The sequence below is a fragment of the Etheostoma spectabile genome, chromosome 17, assembly GCF_008692095.1.
Source record: "Etheostoma spectabile isolate EspeVRDwgs_2016 chromosome 17, UIUC_Espe_1.0, whole genome shotgun sequence".
Classification (NCBI taxonomy): Eukaryota; Metazoa; Chordata; class Actinopteri; order Perciformes; family Percidae; genus Etheostoma; species Etheostoma spectabile.
The window spans coordinates 12,816,648-12,842,958 of record NC_045749.1 but is presented as its reverse complement, the minus strand read 5'-3'; the positions used below and the strand labels follow the sequence as shown (position 1 = coordinate 12,842,958).

General features: G+C 40.3%; 1 protein-coding gene across 1 annotated transcript; it reads left to right on the top strand.

Moving 5' to 3' along the window:
• loxl4 (lysyl oxidase-like 4) lies at positions 1–26,311 on the top strand. The gene is given in 16 exon segments (XM_032541637.1): positions 1–86; positions 1,240–1,575; positions 2,651–2,946; positions 3,030–3,244; positions 9,900–9,938; positions 10,152–10,365; positions 10,470–10,647; positions 16,884–17,038; positions 17,127–17,294; positions 17,687–17,849; positions 17,947–18,190; positions 19,219–19,334; positions 19,680–19,724; positions 19,727–19,815; positions 23,017–23,128; positions 23,221–26,311. Coding segments are annotated over 15 exon segments (2,421 nt in total). The 5' UTR covers positions 1–86; positions 1,240–1,259; the 3' UTR covers positions 23,292–26,311.

Sequence of the window (26,311 nt, the reverse complement as noted above, 5' to 3'; positions counted from 1 at the left end):
GGAGCATTTAGTAGACACACTCCTTCACTCAGTCACTCTCCCCTAGCCAGTGACGTCCACCCCTGCAAACATTTGCTGCCTGCCAGGTGAGTGAACTTTCACCTTACCGTCTCCTTTTACATTTGTACTTGGTAAAGAATGTTATTTTATTCTCACTTGATTCATCAATAATTTTCATTTATTGTTGTATTTGTTTTTAATACATAGCATCTGAGTGCAAGTGCAACAGGTGTTTTAAGGGTTGATATGCCTTTCCTCCCCTCTCTTGATTCTTTACTTTAACTAGATTCCTTATCAAATATCAGTTAGCCATAATGCTGCCAAAGTTAAACTATTTAGAGAAAACATTTGTTGTTTAAAATGTTGTTTTATACTGAGTTAAGCAATAGTAAAAAAAAAAAAAAAAAGATATACATTATATGTATTGGTACAACATAAGATGCTTTTCCCCACACTATGATTTACTGAGGCCAGTCTGCAAAGTCTATCTGTTTGTTTGTTTGTTTGCTGTTGGCTTGTTGCATTATAATTTTATCATCACAGTAGACAAACAGATTTTTGTGTTTTTGTGTGTCCTCAGTGTTGTTTTATGGCATGCAGTGATTTAATGTTTGTCTCCACCACTGCGTTCTTGTTTGGCTGTGACACTTGTTAACCTCCAGTCAAAACCCGCCTCATGTTTCTGTCTGGTTAGTAAGCCCCGGGGGATGTTTATTCACGTGAATTGTAATACAAAAGTGCATTGATGTATCTCTAATTACATGCCTATGTTTTGGCTTGAGTAAGAGGTAGGCTATTCATTTGATGTGTTTTGGCTTGCATTAAATCACTACAAAAATAGATGTTGCACTAGTAAGTTGAATTAAAGGTGGGAAAACAAAAACCGTCTAGCTATTTCTGACTGTGAATAGATAAGGTAACTGTCTCAGCAACACACCATTTCTTCTTCTGCCATTTAGACTACCTGAACTATTTTGTCCATAGGATGTCACCGTTGGCCCGTTTAATAACCAGGCTTCTCAGGGTCTCTATTGGCTGGCTGATTGACTTGAAGGGAATTAAGCTTTACAATTATAGAATTATTATAGAAGTACACCTTTAAAATGACTGCTTAATTGACAAGCCAGTTAAGACTCCACTGGTCAATTTACCAAAAGTGAATAGAATAGCTTTCAACATCGTCTAATTAAACTAAGGTAGAAGAAATGTAATCATGCATGTTTCATCTTTTACCTGCAGGCCCCCTCCTCTCAGCCACGATGACCCGCACCCTCTGCTTGAGCTCCCTCCTCCTCCTGCTGCTGCTGTCCCTCTCCTGTCCCGCTCGTGCCGAACCTCGGCGGACCATGTCCTCTCAGCTCAGGGTGGCTCGCGCACCAGCTGCCAAGGTGCGTTTGGCGGGCAACTTTGCGCGAGAAGAGTACGAAGGGCGCGTGGAGGTGCTGCACAACAACACCTGGGGGACAGTCTGCGATGATGAAGTGGACATCAAGATGGCCAACGTGGTGTGCCGAGAGCTCGGTTTCCAGAGCGGTGTAACGTGGGCACACAGCGCTAAGTATGGAGAAGGAGCGGGTGAGAGCACTACCTGTACCAAATTACTGTAAAGCCACATTTGGTAGCGAGCCATTTTACTGTAGAAAGGTTAAATGTGAGAATTTTCTCGAAACTGAATGTGAGAGTTGAAACGAGCTATGAGAGTACTTTGACGTTGGGCGCCTGGGTAGCTCACCTGTTATACAGAGGCGTAGTCCTCGCCGCCGCGGGTTCGGTTTTGACCTCTCTCCCCTTTCATGTCTAGCCTGTCCTATCAAATAAAAGGCCTGAAAATGCCCCCCAAAAATATTGGCCTTTGACATGTCATAGCAGGGAAACCACAGGTGCCATTAATGATATAAGGGCTACAGTCCAGCTGCCACTGTGCATAGCTCACTGACAAGACTTCCTGACACTAAATTGGAACAGAGCCATCATTAATGGTAATAACTACACCCACGCTTTCCATGCCATAACGTCAAAATGTCTGATCTGGACAAGGCCCATTAAATTATCATTGTCACTTATTAGATTTAAGATGTCTAAAACCTAATGGCAGGTGGCCATATTGAACTGGTTTATTACAACCTGTCTCCTGCAAAATAGCCATGTTACAGTGTGCTTACCCCACAAAACACTAAATGTAAGGGTTCATGAAAAGACCACCAATTAAGAAATCCAAAATAACTAACATCATAAAGTGACAAAGATAACTTGTTGTGGGATTGAAGTCTACATCTCGTTAAGGTCGCCTGGCAGGCTGGCAGACAAATATATAGGCTAAAAAGGGCATTTGTTTTAGAATGATGACAGTATTCGCTTGCCAGAGTTGTGCAACACTTGCTGTGGTTTATGGACATTCTTTACTGGTGCTTTTAAATCCAAATTAAAGAGAAGGTTGAGTGAGGTTCAAGGAGCAGGATCTACAGTGCCATGCCTTGTAAAATAATGTGTATCTCAACCCTAAACCTAAATCAGCATGCCAGTAAAAGTCATGTGTTAGGTGTTTAGCAACTGATTTGGGCCCTTGTGTAGATGGTATGCACAGTCTGTCTATTGAACAATCAATGAAACACAATGAAGTAATGAATTGTTTACCCTTCCTATTCTCAAGGCCCAATATGGATGGATAATGTGCGCTGTGACGGGTCAGAGAAGTCCTTGAAGGACTGCAAACACAATGGTTGGGGCGTGAATGACTGTAAACACTCTGAAGACTTGGGTGTGGTGTGCAACCCTGAGCGCAGGCTTGATCAAACAGCAAGTAGAGACTACACCACTGCCACCAGGCCCAATGGTGGCTCCGCACCTCAGTGGCAGGGCCCCGTGGCCATCCGCAGGCATCCAGGATATGGCTATTATGGAAATGGACATCAAGCTGAGATCCCCAGGTTCCAAAGACATCACCAGGTACAGCAGTTTACTTCTGATGAATGTATATGTTATTCTTAGATAGACATGTAACTGTTGATGCAATGTGCATTTTCCCTAAGGGTCACAGTAAGGTGCAAATTGAGGAAGTCCGTCTTCGTCCCATCCTCATGGCTACCAAGAAGAAGAGCCTGATCACAGAGGGTGTGGTGGAAGTGAAGCATGCTGGGAGATGGAGACAGGTTTGTGACCTGGGTTGGAGTCTCAACAGCAGTCTAGTTGTGTGTGGGATGCTCGGCTTTCCAGACGCTACTCAGCACAATGTCAAAACATACAAGTGAGTATGAATCTTTCTTGCTAGCTGCACTGACAGCAACACATTTCAACTTAATGAGACTCAAGTTATTACATTACATTACACTGGGCTGTTGACTGTAGTTCAGAAGGGTAACATGCTATGCCATTCATTCCATTGTTAAGTGAATAAAAACTCATCCTGAAGAATAAAAAAACAACAGTGGCATCCTGTTTAGAGCCACTTTGAGTAAAGGCCTTTTGTTGGGCTTATCTTCTTCCCCCAGCCACTTCTGCCCTGTGTCCCCCTCCCTTCCTCAGCCTCAGGATGATGATAAAGGAATCCCTGTCCCCTCTCTACTGCCCTTTCTCTACACCTCTCCCAAGGCAAATCACCTCTGCTCACCTCATTGCCTCTCTCTTGCACATGCTATCTTGGGCCTGCAGCTCTCAGACAAACAGCCCCACTTTAACTTTTAGATTCCCATGCTGAGGTGTAATATCACTGCTGATTGTGCTTTAACTGCCCCATCGATACCATGTGTGGGACAGAGGTGGCTATTGGAAAGCGTGAAGCAGGGCTGCTTCTGCAGGCTTGAGTCCGCCAGTCATCTCTTCACTTTTACATCCCACTTCAACATTGTGTGTGAGATGTTTAACAAAGCAAGCAAAACTTCTCAAATTCATCAGTGTTTAATTTGGCTCAATATCATATATAAGGTTCATATATCCAGCCCCAGCATGCACATGTGCATACACTCATTCAAACACTGTTCCAATGAGACATTTACTTAAATGCATTTTATTTTGGTTTCTCCTTTTTCCCTTTTTGACACTGATCTACATTTCCTCTCCGGCTAAAAAAAAAGAACCCATTGAGAGTGGTTTTTGGGAAGGTTCTGCTCCTAAACCACAGGAGGACCACACATTTGAAGAGGATTACTCCATTGCTACTATAAGAATGAATAGTGTCTGACCATTTGTCGTCCTGGGTGTAAGCGAGAGCTGCCGGCTCTAGGTGATTCACAGTTTAGCTATTCCTTCCCTCCCTTGGCCGAGGATATTCTGACTCAACTGGTAACAGACCGCAACATCTGCTCTGTACTGTAGGTGTTAGATTCCTCTTTCTGCTAAAAGGCTGTAACTGTTGAGGGGGTAATTAATTTGTTTTACAGACTTTTCAACCTTTTATTTACTATACAAACATCCCTATATGCGCACACTCACTCACTGAAAGTATGTCTGCATTGCCCTTGAGCTAAGCTATCTCTGCTGAACTCTGTTAATGGGAACACAGTGACGCTACAACTGGATTCTATTGCTGCAGGAGGGCATCATGTGGCATCATATCTTCAGTGAAAAACGGTCATCAGAATGAGCTGTCGTCAAACAGCCCGGCCTGAGTCTGTAAACAATCTGTACAGGATAATTTACCGGTATTAGAGCACAGCTTCCCCGCATTGCATGTGTGATGCTTTTCATGTCACTCTTCGATTTTCTATCGCAGCACATTTGCCACTTCATGCAAAAAATAGGAGATGAGAAGTACAATTAATAGTTGAGTAAGAAATTAGATGGGTATATGTGTAGGGCTGTAACAAAGGAGATTTGGCTGCTTACCAAGAATATAGATATGGCAGAGGGCAGGGCTGCTGTAGCTTGAAGGGCTTGGACTGAAGCCTGCAGGGAATCTGCTCAGTGGTTGTTCAGGATGTAGTTGTTTAATCTCCCTCTGAGGTTAAGGAAAAGAAACAAAAGCACTTCATGGACTCTTTTAGTCTTTGACCTATGCTACAACAAAGTGGATAATATCCAACATATATGCTTCTAAATTTACAGTGATAAGTTTGGGCAGACGGATGCCATTATGTTGATTGTTTTATCGTGCATGTAAACTATAAGGCTCTGGCGTGGAAGGGATCGTGACTTGATACATCTTGGTCTGCTTATCCTGGATTTGACCTGGGTTTTTTTCTGTAGCCTCAGCAGATATACTGGTCTGAACCACGATGTTGTGTCTGTTTCCAAATCTGTACCGGTTCTCTCTCAATACATGTTTTTGACTTCAAACTGGTTAAATGCGTACACATGGCTCAATGTCTTAGCTGCCAGTGACACATTTTTTTGATAGTGATTTACTCAAGTTGTTTTACAGTATTTGGTTTCCAGGATAAAACCATATTGTTATTGTATTGGGATGTTTATATACAACTATCAGAAGAGTACTTGAAATACAGGTAATGCTGTTTCAGCCTTTACTTATGGGTAATTGTAAGGATTTCCCTCTGACTGAAATTGCCACTGTAATTGTAATTACTACACAAAATGTGAGCAGAATCATGGAGAAACAGTTGGGTGGGAGACAATATGATGTTCAGTTTTTTTCCACCTAAACGGTTTCCAGAAAGCTTAGGCTTGTATTACATGGTTTGACCAAATTTAGCCAGTAATACTCCCCCTGTTTCTCCACCTTGCTCCAAGCCTCGCAATCCATTCTTAGAAATCCCGGACCATGCCATGTCTTACGACTCCCTGCGTCTCATAAATGAGACTCTGAAGATGCTGTAATTACAGGTTGATCACAACCAAGGCTCTCCGGGGTTTCTGCTGAGAGTGAAAAAATACACCCCCAATTATAGCTGTGTGTGTGAGAGAGAGTAAGACATAGCAAAGGCGGAAGAGAGTAACACGAGAAAGAGGAGATGGAGAGAAAGTAAAGGAGCAGCAGTCAGACGAGCCAGATTTTCGCTTGCTTGTGTGAAATATGTCCAATTACAGCTGGAGTCTGCAGCGGGGCCCGCTGTGTCAGCAGCTGTCTGTCTTCTTCTGTCACCGTAGTGATTTGGGGACCAGCATTTTATTTTTTAACTATGTTTCAGCTGAAATTTTCTTATGGTGAGAGTATAATTTTCAGCCTTTTGTGTGACATCTGAAGTGCCCATGTCTGGCTTTCCTTTCTGAGGGATTTTCCTCAATGACCTTTCGAATTTATTTTAGCATCTTTTAATTTCTGTATGCGTGTCATGGCTATTTTTGTGATCTGGAACAGACTGGAAACCAGCTTTTAAAAACTGATTTTAAGCCTAGGGATTTTTATCACCTCACTCTGGTCTGCATGAAAGTATTTAGAAACTATTTGACATGCAAGATCCTTTAGATATTTAAAATAGGGCAAAATGAAATCTTCGTATGATTTCATATTTGCAACAGTGTGCTTTTTTTCATTTTTCTTTAGCTGTTAGATCCACTCTTAGGATAACTTCTTGATTTGTACTGCAAATAATATTTTTAAGTGTCTTAATGCCACCTAACGAGCATCCTGTAATCCATGGATATTTTAGTATTCTTAATACTCATCGTATAGGGTACAAAAAGGGTCAATGCCAATTTTCACAGCAATAAATAGCTGAGGATTATACTGTTGCATGAAGATACTTTTCACAGCAACAGTTTTCCTAAATTTTGAAAAAATAAAAGGGTTGTGGTTGTAATGCAAATTGCATTATTTAAATCTGATTGGCACCCTGATTTTTGTATTATCGATTTTTTTCAAGTATAAAAAAGAAACGCTGATTTTGTTTTTAATATTAAAACTAGAAGACCTAGAAATAACGCCAGTAAGCAGTGTAAGGGTGATAAAACCCAAACAGTGGTGTTATGTTTGTCTTTTAACAGGCGGGTGGGAATCCCTATCATTAGCCTCTGTTCTCTTGTCTCCACGACAAGTGCTAGATACACTGTTTGTATTCTTAAGCAAGGCTGATGAATGCTATAGAGGTGGAAAACAAACTGATACTGAGTCGTTCTCTTCATTGCATCAGCACACAGCATGAAGTAAAATGCTGTCTTACTGTTCATATTTTACACATTAAACAAGTGACGTTTATGTATTTTATCTCACTTGAATGAAGTGCAATATTAACAAGCAGTGCTATAATTCAGTCAAATTAAAGACCTGAATGCATTTATAGCCTGTGTGTAGTAGTCCTGTTGGTTTCTGAAGAGGGAAAATGGTTGGCTGATTGGTTTGTGGTAAGGTCACAAACAAGTCACAGACATGCTTGCCTCATGGGAAAATGTGTGTGTGTGTGTGTGTGTGGGTGTGTGTATGCTCCTTACTGTTTGTCCCTGATGACATGTTACTGCAAAGCCACATGGTAGACATATTTAGGATATTTTACAAGTGTAATTCAAGACACTGTAAAGAATAAGTGTTAAATTCTGTACAATGTGTCAGTCGCAAATCACAACCGGTCTTGTGACCTCACATTCGACTTTATTTAGAGCCCTTCACGTGATTTAAAATAAGGGTAATTTTCTGCTTCATCAAGTCAAATTTTTGATATAGCTCTGAAAGGTATCCAGCAAAGTTATTTAAGCTGCTGATATTTCATTTACAGATGTTCATAATTAAAGCTCCTCAGAGACGCATTTGTGTTTCAAATCGGCCTGAGAAACGACTTAAATTCCATTTGAAGAGTAATGTTCAAAAATAGCACCTGCAATTTGCAAACACCTCTAGTTGCTAAATGATTGCTGAAATGAAAGTACACACTTTTTCCCTCACCTTATGCTAATGTTTTTGACATTGACTTCTTACAGCATCAGGAAACAGGTTGTTATGTGATTTTGGAAAGTGTTCAGTCAGCAGTCTATGACTTCACACAACCATCTACACAACATCATGTCAGAGACAATGCTTCTCTTGAGTCCAACATCCTCAGTTTCTTTTTAGAGTTTTTTTTTGCTTTATTTTTACAGGAATGTTTAAAGATCAAATATTTATCTACCTGTGCTTTTATACAAATATTCTTAGACATGTTTGTTTCTATAAAAGGGAATGCCACTATAACCCACATTGGAGTATTTTCCAAATAAGTTTTTTTACTGTCAGTAGCCACAAAAAATGGAAAACCATTTAAGCCTCTCACACTTGTGATGCCATGCTGATATATAGCTCTACAGAGTTTAAATTTAATAAGATGTGTGTGCTTTGCTGCACAAGGTATTTAATGGAAACTACACCTCTCCACCTTATTAATGAACCTTGATGAATGCCAGTTGTGTGGTTACATTTTTTAGCCCGGTAAACATAAATATGGCAGCTATGGCTCAGGAGTTAGAGGGGCTGCCATCCACATGTGAGTGTGAATTTATAAATGCATGTCTATTTTTTTATATTGTTGCTATCACAATGTCGAACAATCAGCGCTAAACTTTGTTATTGCAATATTCAGGTCCTTTGGACAACCCTTTACGTTCTGCGTTTTATATTTTGCTAAAGTTCTTAACAAAATGAGAAAGACTTAGTACTTTTTATTTGTCAAGTATTTAATTTACAAAGATATATACAAACATTTGGATTTACAATGTGGTGATTTATATAGACTTTGTATTTATTGAATTACCAGAAACCATGCTATGTTGTATTGTATCATATGAAATGACCTACATCTGGATGGGAGAGTTTGGCCAAATCGACCAGCTCCTGGCTGTAGCTTGTATATCTCTGAGTGTTTTAGTGTAATTGATGTGAATGTCTGTGATGGTACATGCACTTTGCAGTGGTTTGAGGCCGTCCTGGCATGGTCTGTGACTGTGGCATGTCTGCTCTGCGTGTCTGCCAAGAGAACAGAAGGCTTTCCTCACCACCGCTCTCCCGAGTCAGCCAGCCTACTTGGTGCATAAATCTCTATTTGGCTCTGGCATTTCTCGGACGTGCAGCGAACTGCCAAAGTTTTTGTTTGTATATCGTGCTTGGTCAAACCCTGTTTTCCCAGAAATGTTGTACATCACTGATGTTGAATGTCATGATTTTTTTAACTGAACGTGGCTTTGGAGGTTAACAACATAGTTCAAAAATATTTTGTGTTTTCTTTTTTTCCGTTTATAGTTCTTACATTCTGTAGTTATGTACAACTCTCTGTTATATTGCAACAATGAATGCTAAAGTCTTATATTCAAAGAGTCTATGTTAGTTTAAAAGGCAAGTCAACTGTTTTTAATGTAAAGGTGGCTAATTTAGATAAAACTTACCCAGTAGCACTTTCCTGCTGAACACTTACCTGTATTTTGGTGAAAGAAAGTACTGATTCGTTATATCGCTCAACAAATGATACACTGGCCAAATACTCTAAAAATAAACACAGTAAATAGCAAGAAGCCCACATTCCACATGGAAATGTATGCTACTCAACCTATAAAGCAAGCAAGACAGATGGGAAGTGAAGTTGTCTAAAGAAAAGAGGAACATTGCATTATTCCTTGAACTGTACCAGTCATCTGCATCAATATGTCTCACTTTACACTCGCCACAAAGCCACAGGCATAGCTCATTCTGGTTTTATATACAGAAGATATGGAGCTGTATTATTCATCCGTTTGATAAGGTCAGCATCCAAGTTCTAACTATTGTAAGTCATCACCAAGTTCCCCAGTAAGACTACGTTTCTAGTAATAAGCAAGTCAGTGTATATGTGTTTGTGCTACTACTCACTGTGGCAGAAATCCCTCCTGTGTGGCCAGGTTACATTATAAAACAAACAGCAGATGCTACAGTATATCCTACAGCCACTACCTCTTTGCCTGAGAAATTGGTGACCTAGGTCACCTCACATGGTGTTATGTCTGTGTGTTGGTAACCTCAGCAAATATACCGATATGTAAGAACTAACATCTGTTCTTTGGTTCTTTTACAGGAAAATATGGGATACCAAGGTTGCAGATCCTTCAACAAGGTAATAAAAGGACCATTTCTCATGTTTCTTAGCTTTATTTGATCTCACTCTTTAGATCAATCTGAGATACTGAAAAACTAGAAGAGTTGAACTTTATTTAAAGGCCCATCAGTCTTTTTATTCATATTTAATGTTAAGAAATACTTCAGATTTAAAATGAAGTTGCCAAGGTGTTTAAAGAATTTATGACCAAATATGTTCTCTTTTATCTAGATTGAGCATCATGTCAAAGAAGAAGGGATTCTGGGTAGAAAAAATTCACTGTCTGGGCACTGAGAACAACCTTTCAGAGTGCCATTCTAAGCTGTCAATCCCCCGTAGTCCCACTCCTTGTAAGAATGGGAGACATGCAGTGGTCAAGTGTGTGCCAGGACCTCAGTTTGCTCGCATCTCCTCAGGAAGACCCCAGGCCCCCTATCCAGTTGTGGTAAGATGAATACAGTTACGCCTAAACTCGCACAATCATACTTTGTGTTTATGAACTGCACATAAGCGTAAACTGAGTTATATTCCAAATGTTGCCCTGCACAGCCTGTGCGTCTGAAGGCTGGCCCCAGGCTTGGTGAGGGTCGTGTGGAGGTACTCCGAGACGGAAAATGGGGGACCATCGTGGACCACATGTGGGATAGACCTGCTGCCAGTGTGGTGTGCAGAGAACTGGGCTTTGGTTCTGCCAAGGATGCCCTGCATGGAGCTTTTATGGGTCAAGGTGAGCGAGAGAACTGCTGTTGGTCAGATTAAATGCTTTCACATAACGCAGACTAGAATTTCTGGAAAACTCCACATTAATTCTTGTTGTTTTGAGTCTGCAATTTGGATGTTTGAATGTGTTTATCATGCGTCATGGTATTCCAGGGAAGGAAGGGAGACTTTTGCAGTCTTTTGCTTATCTTAGACGCCGCACCCGTCTGCCCTGACTGATCAGATAATGCATGGGCATGTGTGTTTGTCTGTCTGGTACCTTGTGAAGCTACAAAAGTGTTGATTGCAGTATCTCCAGCTGTGATTAAATGAGTCCTATGCCAGGGCTACCAGCTGCCCTAACACTGTGCACATGTGTGCGCGCACGCACACGCACACACACACACACACACAATGTAAGCCTACAAGCCATGATAGTTTATGTTGGCATTTGGTAACTAAAGCCACAGAAATGATCTTGCTAGCTTCAAGCACGCTTTTCATTCACTCACTGTGCTGTGGTCTTTTTCCTTCATTTTCTATTTTTCAGCTTTTATGATACACAGATTCAGTCCCTATCCAGCTGCACCAGCGGTGTCCCCACCCTTACAAAATGTGAGAACGGCTTCCCCATACCACAGGCTAGGGTCTAGTCTCTAATCGTGCTGATCGAGATGAAATGTGGGATGAAAGTGTGCTGGTTTAGCTGTTTAGTTGATCATACATAGGGTATTTTTGTATATGTTGGATTAGTCCCATTTACCTTTTAACCTCTTAAATTGGGTTTTCTGTTGATGTAATTTATGCTATCTTTCTTTTTGATGAGTCTAACAGAATTAAAACTGGTTTAGTTGGCTCCTGTTAGGATACTTATTGCACCAGGCCTCCCAACCCTTGTTGTCTGGTTTCAATCACCACTTATAGTTGTTAGGCCAGAATTCAGGTTCATCGTAGTTCCAGCAGTCTGTGGCAGAGGTTTATTGTCAGGAGTGGACAAAAGGTTTTACATTTTTTAGCTAAAATAGGTTTCCTTGATCTAACCATGAAGCTACATTTGTATAGGCTATGTGCAAATGCTAACATGTTTCTTGCATGGTTGTATAATAAAATCAGTATCAGAATTATAATATTAAGATGTGGCTCGGGTTTCACGGTGTCACTTTGCAACAAGTAGCCTACAAGATGCTAACAAGAGACTTCTGTAATGTCAATACAGTAAAAATAGATCTGCATAAAGTAAACCATTTAAATCTGAGCATGTGCAACTCACATCTGTACTCAACCAGAGCCGGTCTGACTCAACTGTCACTGCCCAATGTGAGGCAAGTGCAGACTTAAGTCAACCATGCGTCACTTTGTGACTACAAGTTAGCCATCAGACACAAAGGCTGTCGGTTGAATGGCATATTGTGTTAACGTTAGCAATCAATCAATCATAGGCAGCTAAAACGTTTTTGAAATGACTGCTAGCTTTGCTACAAGCTCGCAATCAAACACAACAAAGGCTGTCACTTGAATAGTGTTTTGAGCTAACCTTAGTAATCAAACAATAATAGATAGCTAAAACTGAATGTGGCTTTTGAGGTTAACAACATAGTTCAAAATATTTTGTTTTCTTTTTATTTGTTTATAATTCTTACATTCTGTAGTTATGTACAACTGTTATATTATAAATATATATTATATATATATATATATATATATATATAAAACATTTTTGAAATGATTCCCATCTTCTATTATTGTTTGTAATTAGAAAAGTTTATTATTTCATGGATTTCACAAATTTCAGTATGACAATTATGTCGTAAACCGTCTGAGCATGCGCAACTAACATCTGCACTCGACCAGAGCCGGTCTGACTCGACTCATCGAGTATGACTCGTTATGCTGTAACCCGTTTACAACTGAGCATGCGCAACTCAAATCTGCACTCGACTCACATTGGGAAGTGACAGCGCTATGCCGTTTTAGCCATTTCTTTGCTGTTTTCATGCTTTTTGCTCGCAGGTTTCTCTATAGAGCTCCCCCTACAGCTTCGGAATAGATATTTGGCAGCTCCTATGTGTACTTGTGTCTGACTCCTCGCTCAATCAGTCTGCTGTTTCCTATTTCTTTGTTCTTCCGACAATGCTTTCTGCTTCCTTTTTGCCGGGTCAGCCATGACGATAGTGTGAAAAACTTCATCGCTGCCTTGTTAGCCGGTTCCTGAATGGGTGTAAGTGTGCAGTGCCATGAAGCAGTTTGTTACATCGCGAGACCTGAGGCCGGTGGCTCGCCTGCCAAAAGTTGCAAAGGTGTTTTTTCCGCTCACAGGCGAGTAAGTCACATTCCAATGACTCCAAAGCTGTTCAGTTAAGGTAAATTAAGCTAAAAAACTACATAGTTCCCCTTAAACTCATTTTACTTCTGTCTCACTCTTGGAAATGCAGGTTTCCTATTCCATGTATACTGAGTTGGGGATTCACTCTCTTACACCCTAAGGAGCAGGCAGCGCTCCGACTGTCTGGTATTTTCTTGAACTTGAAATGGGCTTTGCCTGTCTGTGTGGTATTGTGGTGCCCATCTTATCTATAAACACATTTATCTATAGGCCTACATTATTTTGAGTGATTTTAAAAGTATCTGTTTATACTGTATGAGAAAGCTTCTCTTTCAGTTCATTAAATTCCTGCAGCCATATGAAGGCATAAAGACGGATATCTTGATTGTGGTGGATTTGTAAAGCTGTACAATATGGTTTCCTGGCGAGGCATTTGTCTATTTGTTGAGCTATTGTCATCATGTCGGCTGTTTTAGAGCAATGAGACCAGTGGTATACCGTATGACTGGCTGAGATTGTATTTAATAATCATCAGACCCTCTGATTTATACTCACCCTCACATGTACATGAACCAAAATAGAAGGTGTGCTTGGAGACACAGGCTTTACGTCCAAGACCTACTAGTTTGCATTTGTTGTTGTGCTTGCACAATTGAAATAGGGCCAATACACAGTACTTTTACTTTGTGTCTGTCTCAAACTTACATAAACTCCATTGCAGGATGATTGGACTTCAAAGTCAGCTATTTTTCTATAACATGTAGCTGTTTTTTTTAACTGTACATTTCACTGTGACATACTGTATAACATGTGCTTGAAGGCCACATAAACAACTCTCATTGGAAAAGGCCTAAATAAGACTCTTTGATAGAAGAAACCCCTAACTGTGAAATATTTCCTAAAAGAGTGAATTGTTAAAATATAGTTTTGTCCAAATGATTAACTTGTGCATACAGCAATTTCTTTGTATAATAATTTAAAAAAGAAACATCTGTCTCCAAACACTTTGAGATAGATGACAATACATTCTTCACATCACGCTGCATTACATACAAATAAACTTGTTTTCTGTAAGAAAGTAAATCACTAGCCAATCTTTCAATCAGCAGTCTGTAGTAGTCCCTTCAGGAGGGGTTTAGAGTATTCATAATGATCAAATGTGATAAAGCTGTTACGCGTACTGGAATTGAGGACCCAAATGCAGAGACGAGGGAGGTAGGCAAAAGAGAGTTATAATGAAGATTTAACAAAAAGAGTCCAAGAAACAGGGATCCAAAAAGCAAGAAACCAACAACTCAAGGAAAACACAAAGTCCAAAATCTCAAAAGTCTAAAAGAGAGCAGGAAAAAACAAAAACGGGAAAACAGACACTGGGAAGAACTCACAGGGAAATAGTGATCTCAGGAAAGAGTCCAAACAAAGAAACCACTGACAGGAACTGGCCAACAGCAAACAACACACAAAAGAATTTGACAAGAGACAGAAACAAAACAAAAGTTAGGTATAAGAGGTAACGAGCAAACAAGGAACTGGTGATACAACAGGTGAAACACATCAGTGCGGGGACGACAATCACAAAGGTGGGAAAACACAAGGAAGGTAGTAAAACTAGACAAGACTAGACAGAAAAACAGACTATCAAAATAAAACCGTAGACAGAACAGACACAAGACAGGAAGTAAAACTATGTGACAAGGGAGGACACAAGGAAATAAAACAGGAAACAGAACAAATGCAGAATAAAAACAGGAAACAAAAAACCATAACAAAAGCTTGTGGTTGACAGTTTGCCAGTCAGAGATTCTGGTTTCAAATGTGGTCTCACTTATCAGTTATCAACACTTGCTTGCACATAAGCACTTACCTGTGGTATACAGGGGGTATACAAGCAGACACACAAGCAAAGAGTATCCTCCACATTATAACTTGTTTACCAGCTTTGAAATTCTGTTGACAGAGCAAAAGGAAACAGCAAAAGGTATTTTGATAGTGGTTGGCTTTTACCATCTAAAATTTTACATGCAGGCAGATCTAACTTACATGATTTTAGCTCTTGGCTAAGAAACAGATTTAACTGGTGACAGAAAGTTTTTGTTAGAGGCATAGAAAGAGACGTTTCATGGAAAGAAAAACTACACACACTACATTAATGTGCCTAAAACAGTACAATTACAGAGAGGAAAAGAACAGGGTTCCCTTGCAACCACAAACCAACTATTTATGCTATTCTCAACAAGAATGTGGCCGATGTTATACTGTTTCCATCCCCTTGAATCAATTTTCTAATCTGTTCAAATTATCTGTGGCATCTGCCAATTCTAATTATATGGCAATTAAGCTAAATCTGTTTCTTGTAAATACTAAAATTAAGCTACCACATTTATATGTTGCCTGAATGTTTTTCTCATAGCTATCTGCTGTCAATCTTTGAAATTTTTATTTGGTTTGATAATTTGTGAAATTGATGTCAGGGAGAATGAAAGTGAAGAAAATATTCAGACTCCATCTGCCAACCCTCCCATCATTATTACATTTATCATCATCATTAGTGAGTTAAATACATTTCCTTTCTTGACCAACATTTAAGTTTTAGTTCTTTCTTCTGATCATTTGCCCAACACTTTCAGAGAAGTATTGGCAATTAAAATGTTAGACCTTAGGCACCCTCCCCCATGCTCATATCTATTATAAAAAAAAGATAATCACGCTAGTCAAATCAAAAACTGAATCAAAGACATTGTTATTTTACTGTGTTATTTTGCCCATGAAGTACATGTACATATAGAGTACTATATGTACATAAGGGAGTAAAACACCCTGACTGCCTGTGTGTAAATGTACATGTATGTGTGCTTGTAAAGTGTGTGTGGCCAGTTTCTTTGAATTTATTTTGGGTTTTCCTGGATTGCCCTAAGGTTTAAATACAGCATGTCACAGTTCATTTTGAGGATCCCATGAATGGGCCCGGTGTTTGTCTTGATAGCTTAAACAGTGGGAGTTTGAATCTAGCTTGTGGTCTTTACCATGCAGATAGAGGCGGAAGTGGTTAAGATGTGTGTTTTTTATATGTATGAACCCACACATGGTGACCAGTATGAAAGAAGGCCTACAATCTACCAAAACCAACACAGAGACAGATTGGGTTAGGTTGCAATCTGGTCCCTACCATTTCAGTCATCTTCTTTCTCGCCCTTTGGTTTTTCTCTTTTTCCCCCGGTTTCTGTGGTTTTGGTTGTTTATTTCAATGCTGCCTCATTTCAATGTTTGAAGTTTGTGTATTTTGTTTTAAGAAAACACCAAAGCCATAGTTTGTTCTGTGTTTTCATAATATACAGCCATCATTATGACAGCAGCTGTTTGCTTTCACAAAATCGTAATCTTAAGATTTTTTTGTCCACCATGGTCTGTTGTTTAGAGATTATCTGGTTTTAAACGACAAACGAATGATAGTGAAAGTCTTTTATTTTGTTGCCACAGATTTGGCCTTGTTTGCTCACACAGGGTGGTGGACTACATTATTGTTGTTGTGCCTGAAGCAACAGAATGGTGGTAATGAGGTGTGACAGATCCCTAAAGTAGATGTTGGTGCTGCTTGGCTTGCAGGAGCATTTTATCACGACAGATAGGAACTTTTTTATTGTTGGTTTAAAGCTAAAATAGAGAAAGCCCATTCATGTGAATAGGAATACAGAGCCTGCTGTGTGTGTGTGTGTGTGTCTGTCTGTGTGTGTGTGTGTGTGTGCGTGTTTGTGTGTGTTTGTGTGCTAGTTCCCTTGGTAAACTCTGCTCATGCCTTTGTGTCTGCATTAGGTGGCCTCAAACAAGGCACAAGAAATATGGCCCTTCAGTTATGTCCATGCTCTTCTGGCTACTGTATTTCCCTGCTTTGTTTTTGTCAGCATAGTCTTTGAATCTACCTCATGTCCTCCTCCCTTTTTCAGGTACCGGACCTATCCATATGAACAGCGTCCAGTGTATGGGGTCAGAGCGCTCCATCTTAGACTGCTACTTTCAGGAAGTCCAACCGTGGACATTCAAACACAGCCAGGATGCCTCAGTACGCTGTAACGTCCCAAAGACCGGAATGGAGAACACGGTATGAAAATCATCACAAGACATATACTTATCAGCTTTTACTGATAAAACATCATCCATGTAATCCCTTTCATCTAATGGATTTTCAGGTGCGACTTTCTGGTGGTAGAGTCCCATCAGAAGGCCGTGTGGAAGTGTTGATGGAGGTTGGAGGTCGTAAGCGTTGGGGCTCTGTCTGTAGTGAGAACTGGGGCATCAACGAGGCAATGGTGTTATGTAGACAACTCGGCATGGGCTTCGCTGCAAGTGCTCATCAGGTACATAACAACCTTCCTGACCAACACTACATCCAAATCTGACGAGGTGGCAGCAGTTGTAGTGTTACCCATTAACCTGAGTAATCGAGTAAATGAGTCTGATTATCAGTGTCTAAAATGATGGGCACGATGTCCTGAATAAACAAACAAGGTAACACTCCCATCTTTAAAGCAATTAGTGACTTAGTGAAAAGATTTGTCAAAGTCCTATCAGCAGTGTCTGAGTTATTGAAAAACAAAAAGATGTTTAAACAAATGAACTCATGGAGGTCCGTATTCAAAGGCCCTGTATTCACAGGGGTGGACAATGAGCTATGGTATTGCTTATTGATGGAAAACCTGACAAGCTTTCTATGTCCTGCGGCCCCACCCCCACACCCTTCCTTTGCCAGGAGACCTGGTACTGGCCAGGTGACCCAAATGCAGCTGATGTGATTCTCAGTGGAACTCACTGTGTGGGCACAGAATTTTCAATTCAGCAGTGTCGCCGCAACAACCATGTCCATTGTCCTCGAGGAGGTGGGACTAAGGCAGCTGGGGTCAGCTGTTCAGACAGTAGGTCGAGCCGTCTTCCTGTAGCTTCCCCATCTTCTTTACTGGTTCTAAATCTGGTTGAATCCTAACAAAACCTCTCATGTCTTTCCTGCTGCAGCGGCACCTGACCTCGTCCTGGATGCCCAGCTGGTCCAGGAAACAGCCTACCTGGAGGACCGACCCCTTCACCTGCTGACCTGTGCCAATGAGGAGAACTGTCTGTCCTCGTCTGCTGCCCGGATGAATTGGCCTTATGGCCACCGACGCTTGCTGCGCTTCTCCTCCCGTATCATGAACCTTGGTCGGTCCGATTTCAGACCCAAAGCAACAAGAGAGAGCTGGACATGGCACCAGTGTCACAGGTAGAGCATCCCTGAGTAGTTTATTGAGGGGTTACATTGCTTAGGTTGTTGCAATGGAAAGAACTGTTTAAATACTTACTGTACGTGGGATGTTGTGGTTGCCCTTGTAGTAAGGTTTTTTTTGGGGGAAACTGTGGCTGGATACAGGGGAGGTCTGGTTTTTAGAGGCTGTCAAAAATATTCTGACAAACACCTGTTCCTGGTACAAAATCACTTTTATGTACATTATGACATAGCTTCCTCAATGTTAAGTAATTTGAGTTATGTTTTATTTAATTGCATTCAAATTGCTACCAGAAAAGAAAACAAACTGAAGTATGATCTCTGTACCAGTACACATATGGTTTGACAAGGTGGCGGCAGGTAGCATGCAACCTGGGCATTAAACACAAGTGCCTTTGTCCTCCACTGGGTCTAACTGGGTTAGTTCTAAATAGACAAAATATTATCCTCAGGTCTACTCTTAACAAATTTCACATCTCACTTTGCTCCCCTCAGTGAGTTAGTTTCTTGTCAGATGACGAGAGCACTTTCAGGCCTGTCATCATGAGAGAATAAGGAGCCATTTGAAACTCACAGTGTTGGCTGTGTGACATGTGTCTCAGTAAGTTGCGAGTGGCCTGAAACAGTGTTGTCATCCTTCCAAATTGATTAGCTGCCCTGCAGCACATGTCTGTGGAAATGAGGGCTGAACCAATCCAGTCAGCACAGGTTGGGTGTAATACAAAGGACAGGGTAGCCCATGCACGGTCAGGTCCATTTCAGTTTGTTACAACAACACAGCAGAGCTATGGATGTGTGTTTCAAAGCCCTCCATTCACTCAGAATGAGTAAACAGCTCAACCAAGTTGTTGCTAAAACAAGCTTCTGTGAGAGGTGTTACGGTGACACCCACACTCATGTTCAAGCAGTGAGGTCATTAGGCTACAAGCCATAGGAAGCCAGTGTTCAGTTAGCGTAAATGCACACACTCATAGATGTACAGACATACACACTCTCACCTAGACTTTTCTTTTCTGTTGTCACAGGCACTACCACAGTATCGAGGTGTTCACACATTACGACCTGCTGACTCTGAATGGCACGAGGGTTGCAGAGGGACACAAGGCCAGTTTCTGTTTAGAGGACACGTATTGCCCTGATGGTAATGTTCACCACTATTTATGAGTCCCAGTAAAATTCTCTTCCCCATTAGTGACAGGAAATTAATATCAATATTTCAGCTACAGCTATTTACATTTTTACTTTGTGGTTAATGTGTTAGATCACTGATGTTGTTGTTTGTTCACTTTCCATTTACTTATTATATCATGGATGAAATAGCTCATATGAAAAACAGTAGTAGTCTGATACAATTCATGAAGCTAAAGGCTCTTAAAAATAACAGGGAGTGCCAAGCATTAAATGAGCTTTGATGTTGTGATTGATAATGCTGTGTGTGTGTGTGTGTGTGTGTGTGTGTGTGTGTGTGTGTGTGTGTGGTGTTTAGGACTCCAGAAGCGGTTTCTCTGCTATAACATGGGTGATCAGGGTATCTTGTGGGCTGCTGGGATACATATCGCCACGATATCGACTGTCAGTGGATTGACGTGACAGATGTACGGCCAGGAGACTACATCTTCCAGGTCAGGAGACATTTTATACTTCTCCCCTTTTGCATACCATTAACCTTTTGTTTAAAGAAATAGTTTGACATTTTGGAAAATATGCTCCTTTTGTTGTCTTGCCAAGAGTTGGATGAGAAGATCTATGCCACTCTTATGTCTGTACGGTAAATATGAAGATTAATAGTGCGTTTGTACTTGGAAGACAGATTTTCCAAGGTTAAAGTTGGAAACACGCCCCTCTGACTTCGGATTTCCGAGCTAGGATCTCGGCCAGCCCCACAATAGTCCGAGTAGTGAAAGCTGTAGTAACATGCAGTTATTAGCACTTCTGTCTTATTTGTGCCTCACACAGGCCTGTCAAACTTCTGTGGACATGTTGATACGCTGTTAATTTAATTTTAATCTGTTTGTTGATCCCCTATGGGGAAATTACAATTTACACTCTATGGCCACACTTGGTTAGTTTACACACAGTCCTGAACTACACACACACATCCTCAGGATCTATACATGCACTAATGGAGAGATGTCAGAGTGAGTGGGCTGCCAGCCGAACCAGCGCCCTGAGCAGGTGGGGGTGTACGGTGCGTTGTTCAACAGCACCTGGCAGTGCCCAGGAGGTGAAGTGGCATCCCTCCAGCCCCAATCCCACTCTGTACTTTTGTCCACACAGGGACTTGAACCAGTGACCCTCCGGTTCCCAACCCAACTCCCTACGGACTGAGATACATGCCACCCCACACAAAGCATGCACAAAAAAACTTCTTAATGCGCTGGTATTGCTATCAATGGCTAACCTGGCTAGAGCTAACTCCAAAATGAAAAATCTGACTTTTAACGAATTCAACTCGGGTGTTATGTCATTTCAAGCTTTGGCTTCTGAGTTTCAAGGTAAATGGAACGCACTATAGACTAATTTGGAGTGGACGTCCCAGTTACGTCCCAGTAGTTAAGCATGCATTGTGGTGACAGAAAAACAGCCGAAACAATGATGAATATACTGTTTATTATAATACATTCATGTTTTTTCAGGGACAACTTTCTTATAATATATCCCTGGGGATAGCTGGCTAGTTTCTTAGCTTGATAATTTTTCCGCTGTGTTTTAAGTCTTTGTTGGTTACATGAGCCGAGCCAACTGTCTTCAGTATTTGTGCTAAGCTAAGATAACTGGCTGCTGGCTATAGCTTTATATTTATCGTACAGGTACATAAAATACGAGAAATTAAAATGAAATATACAAGAAATATATAAGCTATTTCCCAAATTATTCAGACATTTAGCTAGTTAATGAGAAAGAAGTTCACAGCATTGAAAGGTGGACTTCCTCGTGATTGGTTGGGGTTTCCGTCTATTTCCGTTAAACCTCTCAACCTCCCTCATCACAGTCATCACCTCAACTATTCCTCTGCCTGTCATTACTCTGAGCCAGGTCAGTCAGTCAAGTCATTGTGGCTACTAGCCTAAAACACATCAAGGACTCCATCTCCTATTATGCTCCATTTCCAGTTCAGACTACTTATCCCACCATGTACGCAGCAGTCCTCAGATCTCATGCTGCCAATTACCTCCCAGCTGTGCCAGATTGGTTACAGTGTAACTGTCTGATAATTACTGCTGTCATTGAGCTTGTCTGATAGGTCACTCTCAATCTTTGTAATTACACTTCTCTACTCTCTGTTGAAGATGGATTTATTTAATTTACTTGTAATAGACGTGACACATATATATAAACGCATGTGCTGACTAAATGTATTTTAAGCATGTTGAGCGAGGCATAATTATAAAGTGGAGCATTACTACAGCACAATGTGGAGGCGGAAAGAAGGAATGAATGAGAGAAGACAGGAATGAATTGGAGTTAGTGGGAGAAAGAAATTGGCAGAACTACTTAAGGTGAAAAGGTCAGGGTCATTTGAGGAGAAAAAGCCCTAAGGCTGCATAACCAAATTTAACTGAGAAGAACAAGAGAGAGAAAAAGAAGAAGGTAAGCCAAGCAGTGACTCTGTTCTTTCATATATCTAGTAAATTGCAGATGATGCCTGACTTTTCTGATCCTGGGCTTTACAGAAAGATTCAGCAGCCCTACCCTTGAACCACCCATTGCTAATGAAACACACCAATTACCCAAATTAACTATTGCATATCTTTAATCAAACAGCTAGTGCCCCTCTTCCATTAGAAACAGCTAATTTGCCACCAAGGAATTCCTCCTGCCCTGTTTTTATCTGTATTGCCACTTTCTCAGTGAGCAACATATTCTGCCACTGAACCGGCCCTCTTCAAAAGCCTCGTACACTCTGGTCCAACACTGTAATTTACCCTGAAAAATAAAGAGACAGCTTTTGTGCATTGACAAGTTTTCAGCCTTTTTTTAGTGTAGTATGCCTTCGTTGTCCCTGTAGCTGTTTGTAACATGTATTTAAAGTGGGTGTAACAGTTTACAGAGCAGCTATTAGAGTGAATGACTTCTCAGTATTATCACCCAACCAGATTAAGAGAATGGTTGTATCAGCAGTTATGGAGCTGCTCTGCAAATGACAGACTATTAGTACAGTGTATGGAAGCACTCAGAGTAAGACCGATTTCAGACATATAAACATGCTTATGCATAACTACTCTGTTGCAACAGACTTCAATTTCAGGCTACTTCACTCCTCATTATTGCATTTCTATGTTTGTGTGAGTAGCAACCGCATTCCATGAACCTCTTATGCAGCTCGTCATGTTTTGTGTAGGCAGATGTGTCTGATGAGCTTTCCTTCAAGATCGGCCAGTATGTTTCGTGCTTTGCATAACACATGGCAAAAGTGAGTAAAGTGTTTACGCCACATGTTATTCAGTCCATGTGCTTAGCTATAGACAAACAAGGGAACATCATTCACCATTACGTCCATGAGAAAGTAGTGTGTATAGGGTTTTTATCCTTCCAAATAGGAATACTGTATGGAAAAGTCATCCAGTTTTTAATAGATGAGAAAGGATTGACTATAAAACCAATACCAGCCACGAGTGCTGTTTAATAACAGGCCCTCTAACAGTTTTACATCCAACTGCTCTTTATTTCAAATGGCTTTCTCAGTGTGTAGTGAGAGGAGATGTATTCCTTGTTCGACCATGCGCCTGGCCAGCTGGAGATACAGTATTAGATGTAAGTGAGAAAAACAGAGCAATGATATTGTTTTAACATAGGTTTTGTATGATTGTGTTGTTTTGCAGGTGGAAATCAACCCCTCAATGGACATGGCTGAGTCTGACTTTATGAACAATGTCATGAGATGTCGATGCAAATATGATGGCCACAGAGCTTACATGTATGGATGTCATGCAGGTGAGGACAGACAGCCCTCCTCTCTCTAACTTTTTTCTCTCATCTTTATTTCTCCCCTTTGTCACTGATAGTTATGTTTTTTCCCATAATAGGTGATGCATACAGCGCAGAGATTGAGGACCTGTTTGAGCACCAGAGGCAAATCACCAACAACTTTGTGTAGCCAATCCCAGGGCCCAGTGCGAAGGCCTTCCAGTGGGGCTCAGAGACTACTCAGGGTGGGCTGAGGTCGATGGCCCCACGCCCTTGGGACCTTAGGACCCACAATAACAAACAACAATGGTGTCTGCTAACCTCCTTGGCAGATGTGGATAAATATTCTTAAGTGCATCATATTACAGCAGCGACCATTGCAGAGACCCTATTGACAACAAGAATGGAACAAGTGCCAAACGGCTAAACAAGTTATTTACTCTAGGACAGTAAGAAGATATTGGATATTCAAACTCATACAGATTTTTGTGAATGTGGACGGCTAGTCACTTAAATTAGTTATTCAAAACGTGTAAGTATGAAAAACCTCAATGTTGCTGTAACTAATCTGTCACAAAGGCAACAAGGAGGCTGGTGCTGTGGGGAAATCTCATTCCCAATTTAGAAGATATGAAAATCTGAGACAAAATTGTAATATTTTGAGTTTGCATAATTTCTGTTGCAAAAGGCCAATTTAATGTACATGTAGCATAAGCACTACATTTGCTCTGTTGGCATACATTTTACACAAATTCTTTACTTATTAAATTGTGTAACTGTTGCGCCTTTACATAACTTAAATATTGGTGCTCTTAAACAATACTGTATGTCGGTATAATAATCTTACTATGTTTCAGTTTTATAAAAGTGTAGTCGTGCTACAAGGTTTTGCTTCTCATCTAGAATAGGTAAGAAGAGGTCAAATGATTTTTTTATGGAACAAAGCACTTTATCTTTTAAACAGCAGTATTCTAGTTTTGCCCCAATACTTGTTTTTTTTAGCTACCAAATTGACTTCTTAGGGTGTTTATCTAAAAATACATTTCAGAACGTTGTAAAGAAACTGCCACACACTGTCTAACTTGCTGTCAACGTTTGGGGTGACCTCGAGCTCACCCAGTAAGAGCATGCGCCCCATGTAAGCTGAGGCCTTTGCAGCGGCCCGTATTTGAATCCGACCTGCGGCCCTTTGCTGCGTGTCATCCCCATCTCTCTCCCACCTTTCCTGTCTTTCTACTGTCACTCTGAAAAAAAGAAGAAAAAAATATATATATAGCTGGCAACGTTTCAGTACTAAAACGTCCTCAGGCTGAAAGAGCTCCAATACCAAAACGTTTTTTAAGCTCGCGGTTATATCGTCAGCTATTACATTTAATTTGACAAGTCAGACAGTGTGTGGGAGTTTCTTTGCAACTTTTGATCTACTTGTCCCTCTCCGACCTACCTGTCTCACCTTATACATGTGTGAAGTATTTTTTTCTGTTCTACATTTCAAAAAGTGAAATATAAGGTTTGTGTTTAGTTTTCATTAATAATATACTATTTATGCTGTAACTTTATTTATTCACTGTTTCACACATACACAGCATGCTCAGTAAAGAGTTTGTTAGCCAGCGCTTAATTAACAATGCGGAATACCTTTTTGTTTTTTTTCTGGTAATTAACCAGGACATAGTATTAGAACTTTCCCATGATGCAGATATATCATTTTTTATTTATTTTATTTTAGTTATTAAAACAACTGGACAGTTTGTTCTTTTCCAGCCTCTCTAATGGAAGGGACAAAACCACAGTATTGTGGCAGGCAGGCAGAGAGGCTGGGATTTGAGAGCATATAAAAAAAAACCTTTTAATTACATCTGTTTGGGTTAGACATAAGGTTATGCTTAAGGTTAGGGCTATAGCATGTGCTTTATAAAGAAAACTATGGAGTTGTTATTTATGGAATTACGGAAAGAGCGAGAATCTGAATTTTCACCTTAACACAAACTACAACAATGATTGTGAGTTTCTGAGAGATTTAGTCAGGTAGACTGTGATTGAAAGAATGATTGCGTAAGAATGACAGAAAGAGAGAAAGGGATGAAGTTTGGAGAAAGACTTCTGCAGACATGCAGTTTTTACTAGCAGAGCTGTCTTTTTGTAGGCAGCCATACAGAGACCACAAGCTGGCCTTTTCAGTTCCCCAACGAGAACAACATGTTTGTCTGGGAGAATAAATAAACTCCTCAATTCACGCTTCAACTCAGTAAACAGTGGCCTTATTTTTACTAAAGCGGGGCTGCTAAAATATACTGTTTCTCTCTATCCTTTCTTTGCTAACATTTAGCTCCACACCAAACAATGATGCAACTTAATTTTCTTTACAGCATGGAACTTGTGTTAATCATGTTGTTTTACCCCAATAATGTGTTTGATGTGTTTGGCTTAATTTCTTAGTGGTTAAACGGGTTAAGATGGTTTTCTAATGGCCAGTTTCCAGGACATGTTGTGGAAAGGACAAGTCACTCATAAAGACAACTGTAGACTTAATTTCTTTAGCACATTGTCACACTGGAAGGCTTAGAAAGAATACATAGTTTTTTTTGAATAACTTTTGAAAATTATGCACATCTGGCCAAACACAGTCAGCCCTATTACTAAAAACTGTTGGGGATACAAATGTTAGAAGATAGACCTGAAAGTCTAAAACAAGTGTTTGCTGATTTGCTTTGCTATTGTTTTGTGCTTCTGTACAGTTGCTAATGACATATTATGGTCTGTTCTGTTTGTTATTTAAAATTATATGCCATTCCATATCTTAAGTTGGTTCATATTTACCACTCTCATCAAATTACTGTGTTGTACCCATGCTATAGGCAGAGCACTGGGACATCTCCAGGGCCAGTTATGCTTTTATTTTGTCTTTAAAGCTGAGAGTGTGAGCTACATGGTGCTTATCTACAATTATATTTAGAGAAAGCTGTGCTCTCAGGGACTTTAACCTCATCTAAAGAGAAAAAATACTGTTTCATGTGATGTGATTTGGGTTGCTTTTAGCTGTGATGCATACACTCTTACAAAAAAGTAATTTTTACACACATAAGTTAACTAACTTATGTATCTAACTGTTGATAGACACTGGCTGAGTCAGGGGCAAATTTCAGTTAAAGACCAAATCACAATCCATTTATTCATCATTACTGTGAATCAATAAAACTTCATCATATA